Genomic DNA, 10,416 nt, shown 5'->3' with positions numbered 1-10,416 from the left:
CCTCTGATTGCCAAGTATCTAGGAAGATAGATCCTAAGCCAAGGGTTGATTTACTTAGCGGATTTGAGGGAGAAAGCCAAGGGTTGATTTACTTGGCTGATGGCTTTCTCCCCACTCATTGGAGATTCCTGCCCCATGGAATCAGTTTGTGCATGCCTTTGTGTTTCACTAAGGCTGCCAGGCTGAGTGTGTTTGGGCCATGAGGTCTCTTGGGGACCATAAAACAGGTCAAGGGAAACCACCCAGCCTGAGGGCAGGTGAGAGAAGGAGAGTCCCTTACTATTCACGTTAACATTCAGTGACGCCTACGCTCACAGACTTAGCAAGAACAATAGGTTGGCAGTCTTTGGACAGAGAATTAAAAAACTACTTCTAACCCCTTTTTGTTATGAATGGACCATATAACTTTGGACAGTTTTACTCCATTTCCCTGGGCCTAAGTTTCCTCCTCTCTAAAAGGTGAGGGGATGAAAAATGGACACACACACAAAAAAACTTTTTAATGCATCCTATCTCTAACAGTCTGAGTCTAAGCAAAGAATGGTGTCAGGTATCTAAGCAAATATTTATGGTAATTTACTGTTGAGAGCTTCTACTTCTCATCTAAATGATGGAGATAATGCTGCCTAGTTTCCAGCATTATTATGAGATCAAAGGAGTTGTATATTTTGATCTTCTTTGCACACAATTTAAGGCAGAATATGGAGCCCGGGAGCCTGTTCGTGATCCCCGAGGGGCGCACAAAACTCAGCAAAGCCGTCCTGGTGCCGAAAGTGTTAAACTCTCCTCCAGAACCCCACAGAACCACGAGGGGCAACCAACATTTCTTATCCTAAAATGACTTAATGACTGTCATTTTTTTCAATTTATAGGAGGGGGGGAAATGACAGCCAGGATTTGATCAATTGCAAGGTTTTTCTCCCACAATTTTTTAAAACTCTGGCACGGGCTGCAGCTTGTGCACTAGTGAGTCCTCACGGACAGCAACCTGAATGAATGAGCAGAAAGTGGATGTGAACCGAGAACCTTGGAGCTGTGACTTCAGAACGTTATCTCAGACGTGTGGTGATTCTGAGGACCAGGAAACCTGCAGACGTAGCAAGCAACTGTAGCCTCACTTTGCAAACATCCCTGTGGCCTGGCGGTAAGGGATGAGAGCACTGAGCCCATGCACACAGAAAATGCATGCACAACGTTCTCTGGCCGCTGCTGTGCCAGACATGCAGACATGCACCGCTGTTGACACATCATTTCTGAGCAGAACTGCAATGATACTTTTTTTAAAAAAATATCCTCTCCTGATAATGGCTGTGAACAATGCCTTGGGATGGGGAATTTGGATGTCTGGCCTCCTTGAAGCTGGTCACCATGCCATAGGTCTGAAGGAGGTGGCTCATCGGGCTAACTTATCACCATTACGGCCATTTGTCTTTAGTGTACTTCAGACGTTGTGGCTTCCTTTCAAAAAGAGCTGCATGCAAGTTAAAGAAGCCCATAATGGGCCCTGACCCGTTAGCTCACTCAGTTGGGCTGTTATCCTGAAACACCAAGGATGCAGGTTCATCCGCTGGACAGGGCACATACGGGAAGCAATCAATGAATGAACAACTAAGGGGAACAACAAAAGGAATGCTTCTCTCTCTCTCTTCCTCCCCTTCTTCCTCTCTCTCTCTCTCTCTCTCTCTCTCTTCCTCCTCTCTCTCTCTTCCTCCTCTCTCTCTCTCTTCCTCCTCTCTCTCTCTCTCTCTCTCTTCCTCTAGAATTAGTATTAAAAAATAGCCCAATGTGCCTGACCTGTGGTGGCGCAGTGGATAAAGTCTCAACCTGGAACACTGAGGTCACGGTTCGAAACCCTGGGCTTGCCTAGTCAAGGCACATATGGGAGTTGATGCTTCCTGCTCCTCCCTTCTTCTCTCACTCTCTCTCTCTCCTTCTCTTTCTCTCTCTCCAGTAAAAATGAATTAAAAATAAAAATAAATAAAATTAAAAAAACAAACAAAAACAAAAAAAAACCAGTCCTGTAAATCTATAACAATCACACTGTATTCATGAGGTACTGTGACTGGTGAGGGGAGTCCAGGTTGTAGTGACTCCATATTAAAAAAAAAAAATAGCCCAATGTAAAGTGATCGGTGGCACCAAAGAATATCCACCTCCACCCACCTTAGAGGGAGATGAGCCGGGAAGCCGCTGGGAGACTTCCCAGTGCCACGCGGGGTCTCCGTCCAGACTCCCTCAATCCACGAGCACTTCCTGCGAGCCTTGGCCAGGGCACTCCCCCCTGGATACTCCTCTTCCATCTCCACCTGCCCCTGGTCTACCACTCAACCCACGCCCCTGGGGCCTCTTGTCTAGCCCCACCCCGAGGGGCCCTGAGGCTATCAGGCCAGCCCAGAGCCTCCACGTCCTTGTAACAAATCTCCCTTTAGTTCCAAAGGCCTCACTCCAGCTGCTCCTTCATGAATGGGACCCAGTGGAGCAGTCGTGTGGATGCAGGCAACAGGAGTCTAAAGTGACGTAAAAGTAGAGGCTAGGAATCAAACAAAGACAGTGGGCCCTGAGTCTCTGCCCAGCTGAGGGAGAGAGAAGACGGGGTGACCCAGACAGCGACCTCTCAGCAGAGCATAGTGACTAACGACTAAAAGCACACATGGAGTTATACTGCCCCGGGAGCAAACCAATCTCCCCGGAGCCTGTTTCCTTAGCTATAGAATGAGGATCATAATGGTACCCCTATGACAGTTACTGTTTTAGGGTCTAAATTAGATAAGGCAGGGCACATGGCAGGCACATGGTGCTTGCTTTAATATTAAAAAGAGAATAGTATCTACCTACTTATGACTTAATGAGAATGAATCTATTAGTTGTTGATCCCACCAAAACCCGGCTCCAGCCAGGGCAGGCCCCTCATCACTGTCCACTTGTATGAGCAGCTGGACCAAGTGTGATCATGACCTTGACTGGAGGCAAGAGCCCCGCTGGCATGTACAGCCAAGCACCAGGGTGGGCCACAGGTGGGAAGGGTGAGGCCCGACCCCAGACCAGCAGTGGAAGGAAGCTGGCCTGCCTCACCCACTGTAAACACTCAGCCACCCATGACTATTGGCATTTGGAGATAGCAGGCAATTGGGGAGGGGTGGTGGGCATCATAACCCACTTCTCCCGGGGGGTGACCAGCCATGCCTCAGTCGACAGTTCAGTATTTGTAGGGTTCTCTGAGGGGTCACCAGCCATGCCTCAGTCAGCAGTTCAGTACTTGTAGGGTTCTCTGAGGCCTCTCCAGAAGAATCTACACTCTGAACTCAGGGCTCAGCCTCTGGGACATCACCTCGGTTGCTGCTCTCCCAGCCCACCCACAGCGATCCTGAGACTCCGCCCACCTTCCCTCTTCTGACTCAGTCCATCCCAGGGGACCTGAGACAGGGCGCTGTGGGTTACTGGGAGCCAGCGCTGCCTCTGCTGAGTGTCCCACATATGGAGGAAGGTAGAGAACGTCAGTTGGCTGCCTGACAGCTCCTGTGCCCTCCACCCCACGTTCCAGCCTCCGAGCTGTGGGACACAGCACAAATGGTGGCTTCCTTACCCAGGATGGGACGGCCACCGTCACTGTCAGCGGCACTTGATTCTCCAGTGTCTGGACGGCATGGAGAGCAGGCTGAGAGCTCTAGATGAAGTCCCGGTGGTGGTCACCCTCACCGTGCACCACCCCATGGGGGCCACCGTGTGTTAGTGGTCACCAGCAGGAGGGCCAGGGCACCGTGGACATCTCTGTGACCAGAGCCACAGAAAATAAAAGCTTTCTCAAACGGGCCAGGGGTACACACCACCAGTCCCAGGCAGGGTTGCCAGAAGTGTACAGGACACTTAGCTAAATGTGAATTCAGGAACACAGCAAATCACTTTTCCCATGCAGTATTGGGGCCATTCTCATAAGAATATTTTTCATGTATCAGAAATTCAAATTTAACTTGGACCTCCTGTTTCTGTTATCATGGTTTATTTTTTTTTGTTTGCTTGCTTGTTTTACTAAATCTGGCAAATCTAGATTGAGGGTCTAGCACCCTCTGCCCGGTGTAGTCCAAGGGAGCCACTGAACCCCCCGCACCCCCAGGCTTCCAGGGAAGGAAGCCAGACTTCTGTCAGAGGCTCTTTGGAGCCGGCCTTCCTGAGTCCCAGCCCAGGTGGACAGGTGAAGGAACCCCAAGATGCTCTGGCTCCCAATGCCACCTGGACGCCCAGAGACAGCTGGGAAACACACACTCGGGTTAAACTACTTTTTATTAGTTGGCTTATCTTCCTTCTTGGGGCAGGATCCAAACCACATCACCCAGCCTGTTGTGCACGGCCAGGTCCCTCCAGAGTGGATCCTAGACGTTACAGCCATCCACCCAGTCGCTGAGGTCCTGGCCCTGGCAGTTTTGCCTCCAGGTCTCCCTGAGGATGGGGAGTGGGGAAGAGGGGAGACCAGGTCAGCGCAGCCTTCCGTCCTGCTCAGAGAAGAACAGGAAGGAGGCGTGGGCCCTGAGGCAGAAGCCAGGTGAGGAGAGCGGATAGCAAGGTGAAGACAGAGGAGTAAACTGTGCTAACTAGCAAAGAACCCCCTAGAAGAAGGAAAAAGGGAACAGAGTGGCCTTAAAAATAGTCATCAGTATAGCCTCCTTATTTTCCCAGAGGGCTCACAGACTTATTTGCTCAATTCACCCAGAAGTCAGTGGCGAAGGCCTGGGGTCCTGAGATCCAGTCCATGCCCTTCTCCGACATCATGCTGCATCTCTGACAGCGATGCCCCCTTACTTGTGTACAGCCTTTTACACTTTACATAGCACTGTCACATCCATCACTCGTGTGCCTGTCCCCCCCCCCATGTGGCCTCAAAGGTAGATTAGGTAGATATTATGTTTGCTGGATTACAGATGAAAAACTGAAACTGAGGTGCAGAATTGCTTGCCCAAGGACCACAGCCACTAAACAACAGACCTGCACCCACGCCCGGTTCTCCTGGGTCTTTGAGTTGTTGGTAACTACAGTTCACAGACTTTTTCCAGACCAGTACCTTGTTCCAGCATCACACTGACATCTTGAAGATGATAAGCAAGATTTGGGGATTCTCGGGTCCCGTGGTCCCAAGTTATCAGAGGTTCCAAACTTTGATAACAAGTGTCCTCCATGACATCAATGTTAAAGAGGCTAATGACCAGGAGTGTCCCTAAAGGACCTCTATTGCCCTATCAAACAAAAGTGGTCTCCTGCCCTGGCCGGTTGGCTCAGTGGTAGAGCGTCGGCCTGGCGTGCGGAAGTCCCGGGTTCGATTCCCAGCCAGGGCACACAGGAGAAGTGCCCATCTGCTTCTCCACCCCTCCCGCTCTCCTTCCTCTCTGTCTCTCTCTTCCCCTCCCACAGCCAAGTCTCCATTGGAGCAAAGATGGCCCGGGCACTGGGGATGGCTCCGTGGCCTCTGTCTCAGGCACTAGAATGGCTCTGGTTGCAACAGAGCAACTCCCCAGATGGGCAGAGCATCGCCCTCTGGTGGGCATGCCGGGTGGATCCAGGTCAGGCACATGCGGGAGTCTGTCTGACTGCCTCCCCGTTTCCAACTTCAGAAAAATACAAAAAAAAAATAAAAAAATAAAAAAAAATAAACCAAACAAACAAAAGTGGTCTCCTGGCTTCTCAGTCTCTCCCATTAGACTGAGGGGACCTTGAGGACAAGGTCTTGGGTCTCAGCCGCCGCTGAAGCCCAGCCAGCACCCAGCACAGAGCAGTTCTCAACGTGTGCACGGGGAAGGAGTAGACAGCACCCTTTCCACCTTCCGGGGCTTCTTCCTACTAGCCTCAGCCCCTCAGCCGCTCTAAGGGACTCTACGTGCCTGAGTTTACTCCCAGTGTACAAAATGGACTTGTTCTTGATTTAGCCCAGACGTCCTGTTTCTTCCATCCCAGGTGGCACCTCAGGGCCTCAAGCCCCCGGATTCCAGCCTGAGCCTGCATTCCCCCTTCCTGATTTTACACATGTGCGTTATGTCCTGCTGAGCCGGCCTTGGATGAGATCCGGTACATAGGGCTTGGGCTGTTCTCTAAGCAATGTGTCTCCAAAGTTGCGGCCATTGTCAAGGTCCGTCTCAGACCTTCTCTATACTCATAGCCATGTTCCCCTCCTCCTCTCCCTCACTGACCACATATCACCTGTCCCTAGTCATCCTGCACAGCCCCTCATACTCAACCCTTCTCCTGTCTGTCACCTGGTGACTGTCCTAGTCCGGACGCCCTGTCTCTCACCTAGACTCCTACAAAGGATCCTCCACCAGTCCCCCGCTCTAGCCTCTCCCTAGACATTCCATGCCACCCGAGTCACTTTACCACCCTGTCACTCTCACATCTGCCCATGGTGCTGGCTGCACCAGCCACCTGGAGTGGTTTCCCTTCCCCTCATTCTGCCCCCTGCTGGTGAGTAAAGGGAGACCGGAAACTGTAGGTGAGGCTCCCATCAGAAGAGCCCCTGCCTCAGAGGAACCCCTGTGAAGCAGACCTTATCTAATGCCCCATCGATGCTCAACCCCCTCCCTCGTCTGGGAGGAGGGCTCCCCATCCTGGGGGAGAGAAGTGGGAGAGGCAAAGGCTGACAGGGTGAGGCTGCAAGAGCCCACTGGGCTTCAGGCAGGGAATCTATTATTTCATGTGTTGTACAGCGTGGGTCTTTATATAAAAGTCAGTGTAGACAAAGGTGTCATGGTTAGAAAACAAACTTAAAAGGTATCCTAGACCCTGATCTAGCGGACCTGGAGAAAAGGATCCCGACATAGGCCAGCTCGGGAGAGCCAGGCTAGCTCCCTGACCTCCTGTGCATCGCTTATCCACCCTGAAACCCAGCGTGTGGTCTGTAGATGCTTCACTGTAGTCGTCCTACCACCGAAGTGTGCGGATTAGACTGTGAAGCCAGGGATGGGGCCTGGGACAGAGCAGGCACTCTGAAAAGGTTAGTTCCCTGCTGCTGGACACCTGTCCTGCCCACATACCCTTGGGGGGGCTCCAGTCATGTTACTTACCAGTTGTTCAGACCCTGGGTGTCCTGACTTATCTTCATGGCACAGATAACACTATCCTTGAGGTTAGGATTCAATAAGTCTGGGGTGGGAGGCAGAGAAACACAGTGAGGGAGCTGAGGGCAGAGCTGGACACACATGAAGCATCTCTCTCTCTCTCTCTCTCTCTCTCTCTCTCTCACACACACACACACACACACACACACACACACACACACAACCTTCCATCCTAAGCCCGACTCTGTCTCTTGACCCTACCGGAAGCACCAATGTTGCCCTGTCACTTTCCTCTCTCAGTAGCAGCCCACCACCCGCCCCCACAGCTCTCAGGACAGTCTCCCCTCGGGGCCCCAGTTCAGATTCACGAGGACCCACCCTCATCACTTGCCACATCCCGCCCTCCCTGGTGGGAACAGCAGGGTGTAAGGCCTTCCCCACTCAGCGATAAAGGCATGAGGAACACACGGAACCAGAAAGAAGTGAAGGCTGGAGTGGAGGACTGACCCCAGCCAACCTCAGGCTCAGACCCAGCCTACCTGTGCAGTACACGTGGCACAGGTTGGGGCCTTTTCTATCAAAGTCTTTACACCACTTCTGGCTGTTGATCTGGAAGATGCCATTGTTGGTGCTTCCATCAGGTTTATGGTCCAGAGCATCTGTGTGAAAGCCACTTGCGAAATAAGCAAGACAGACCCCTGCATAAGGTGGAGACACACACCTGTGGGTCACAAGGTCAAGGGAAACCCAGACTAGAGTGTTTACTCTGCAGGTCCCACAGGTTAGTTCCTTCAAGCCTCACTCAACTCCTGCTTCAATGTGTTCAGGGAAGATGCCCTCTAACCTACTTGACAAACAAATCCAGCCAAGGAGGCTCACAGAAACAGTATCGTGCTCAAGGTGACATACTGCTACCAAATAGCAAGAGTCAAGCCTGGACCTCAGTGCTCCCATCCCTGAGCAAGCAATCTTCCTGTTGTCTCTGTTCTGCACATAGTGAAGCCCAAGAAGTGTTTGTGGAATGACTGAATCAGAGCTAACTCTTTAGAGGCAAGATTGGGAAGGCTCGCGCGGCACCTTTAGAGGCTCTAGAACTAGAGAAACATGAGTCCAGACGTGGCTGTCCTTCACAGCATTCCCAAACTGCCACCAGCTTGGAAAGTCTGGTATTGCTGGTTGACAGTTTGCCCTAAACTTCAATGGGAATGTCTGAGCTCCGTGCCAAGATTAGGATTAGGGCACTAAACTGTTCTGTCCCTGTGGCTCCTGCCTTTGGCAGTGGAGGAGACGAAGGGGCGATTGCGATCCGGCTGCCTGTTGCCTGCCTTCTCTACGTTTAACCCAGTGCTGGGATTCGCTACCTGCGATCGCATACGATCCTTGCTTTACAAATGAGAACTGAGGCTCAGAAAGCTCCCAGGCCACGCCCCTTTGGGGGGGGGGAGGGGGAGGAGGAGGAGGAGGAGGGGGAGGAGGAGGAGGAGGAGGAGGAGGAGGAGGAGGAGGAGGAGGAGAGAGGAAAAGGGGGCGGGAGTGGGACAACGCCCCCTGGAGGAGGGGTTCTCACAGTCAGCCAGGCTGTAGCCCCGGTATCCTTCCAGACCGAGGTCCTGTAGCACTTCGACCAGCTCACAGCGGCCGAAGACCTTGGTTTGTCCGGGGATGAGCAGGCAGCTTAGCAGAGAGACCACGGCCAGCCAAGTTACCCCAGGGGGGCCGTGCTGCCTTCGGAGAGCCCAGCTCCTGGCTTCCATGCAGGCGGCAGAGGGGTGCCCCGACTGCCGGGCTCAGAACTGGGCTTTGAGATGGTAGGCAGCTCCAGCTCCCTGTCCGTCCTCCCAGAAAAGTCTGCCCCTTAGGGGGAGGAGAGAAACGGGGCTGAGTGGGTCCAGGAAAGGGGAGAAGGCTCCCACACAGCCAGCTCCCCTGCAGCCTGGCGAAGCATCAGCCACACCAGAGCCCCAGGACAGCGTCCCTGAGGCCAGTGCTTCTCCCTTCCGCTCCTGCTTGATGCCTCCCTGCCCAGAGGCAGAGAGAAGAAGAGGGACACAGGGGAGAATACAGACATATTTCGAGCTCCATACTACATGCCAGGAGTGACTGAATCCTGAGGCTGACATCTCATGACCAGGAAGGGGCGCAGTGTGGATGGAGATCAAACGTTATGTGCATCCAGAGTCCTACTGGGGTACGGCCCTGAGTGGTGTTCCCAGAGGGGATGGCCCAGCAGCGTCGCTGGTGTAAACCAGCCCCTAAGCCCAACTGCCAAGGGCACTCGCTTCCAGCACTGAGACTCCCTCCAAGGGCCTGAGCTGAAACAAGGTCCCCAGCACACGGACATGTGCGGCCCTCTACGTGGGGACTGTGCTTTCCTCGCATCCAGTCTCCAGGGTGGTGCTGACCTCTCCTTCATACCCACCGCCCTTCTAAACTCTCACCCTGCTGAAGGTCCTCTTCCCTTGAAGCTCAGCCCGTTTGCTTTGCCCTCCAAGCGTCTCATCGCTGGCTCAGAGGCCAGTCCCCAATATCGGGAAGGGCGTTTGCATCTAGTTATGACCGACCTGCACCTCCACTCTGACTCAGCCCCCCGACCCACGGCCTTGCGCCCCCGCATTCACCGGCGGGCTCTGCTCCTTCCACTCAGTTCTCCCGACCACCTCTGACAAAGCTCCTCCCCTGCGTCATGACCACTCTCCCTGCACACTGGCCCTCCGCCTTCAGGGGGTTAAAAAGCAAAACAGTGGCACCACCTGGACAGTGAGTGTCCTTGCAAACACGTGGCCTCCACCCGTGTTAGAGCTTTTGTCCCTGAAGATGGCAGGAGGACTGAGGAGGTGGCTCTGATATGAGGCCGTGCCTCTTCTGGATGTTTTCTGACTTAATATCATCTGGTCCTGGCCCTGGCCAGTTGGCTCAGTGGTAGAGAGTCGGCCTGGCGTGGAGGAGTTCCGGGTTCGATTCCCGGCCAGGGCACACAGGAGAAGCGCCCATCTGCTTCTCCACCCCTCCCGCTCTCCTTCCTCTCTGTCTCTCTCTTCCCCTCCCGTAGCGAGGCTCCATTGGAGCAAAGATGGCCCGGGCGCTGGGGATGGCTCCTTGGCCTCTGCCCCAGGCGCTAGAGTGGCTCTGGTCGCAACAGAGCGACGCCCCAGAGGGGCAGAGCATCGCCCCCTGGTGGGCAGAGCGTTGCCCCCTGGTGGGCGTGCCAGGTGGATCCCGGTCGGGCGCATGCGGGAGTCTGTCTGACTGTCTCTCCCCGTTTCCAGCTTCAGAAAAATACAAAAAAAAATAAAATAAAATATCATCTAGTCCTCTCAACAATCCAAGGGGGAGACAGTTACAATCCCCTATTTACTAATGAGGAGACCATGTTGACAGC

At 53.4% G+C, this 10,416-nt stretch overlaps 1 protein-coding gene across 1 annotated transcript; it reads right to left on the bottom strand.

The window, feature by feature from the left end:
- Positions 1 to 4,367: 4,367 nt before the first annotated feature.
- LOC136393658 (sperm acrosome membrane-associated protein 3-like) lies at positions 4,368 to 8,817 on the bottom strand. The gene is made up of 4 exons (XM_066366284.1): positions 8,605 to 8,817; positions 7,577 to 7,735; positions 7,044 to 7,122; positions 4,368 to 4,434 (listed from the first exon to the last, which is right to left on the bottom strand). The coding sequence occupies exons 1-4, from the start codon at positions 8,789 to 8,791 to the stop codon at positions 4,368 to 4,370; spliced, it is 492 nt and encodes a 163-aa protein (XP_066222381.1). The 5' UTR covers positions 8,792 to 8,817.
- Between the last annotated feature and the right edge of the window lie 1,599 nt (positions 8,818 to 10,416).

Source organism: Saccopteryx leptura, chromosome 2, assembly GCF_036850995.1.
Source record: "Saccopteryx leptura isolate mSacLep1 chromosome 2, mSacLep1_pri_phased_curated, whole genome shotgun sequence".
NCBI classification, from domain to species: Eukaryota; Metazoa; Chordata; class Mammalia; order Chiroptera; family Emballonuridae; genus Saccopteryx; species Saccopteryx leptura.
Note: the sequence above shows the minus strand (reverse complement) of the source record. Positions and strands in the feature narration are given on the sequence as shown.

What these genes read in the sequence shown, in the direction of transcription:
- LOC136393658 (XM_066366284.1), bottom strand. Translation starts at nt 8,791, where the DNA reads ATGGAAGCCAGGAGCTGGGCTCTCCGAAGGCAGCACGGCCCCCCTGGG. An exon ending in GGGCTACAGCCTGGCTGACT is followed by an intron (nt 7,736 to 8,604) that starts GTGAGAACCCCT and finishes CACCTTATGCAG; the next exon opens with GGGTCTGTCTTGCTTATTTC. An exon ending in ACCCAGGGTCTGAACAACTG is followed by an intron (nt 4,435 to 7,043) that starts GTAAGTAACATG and finishes CCCCATCCTCAG; the next exon opens with GGAGACCTGGAGGCAAAACT.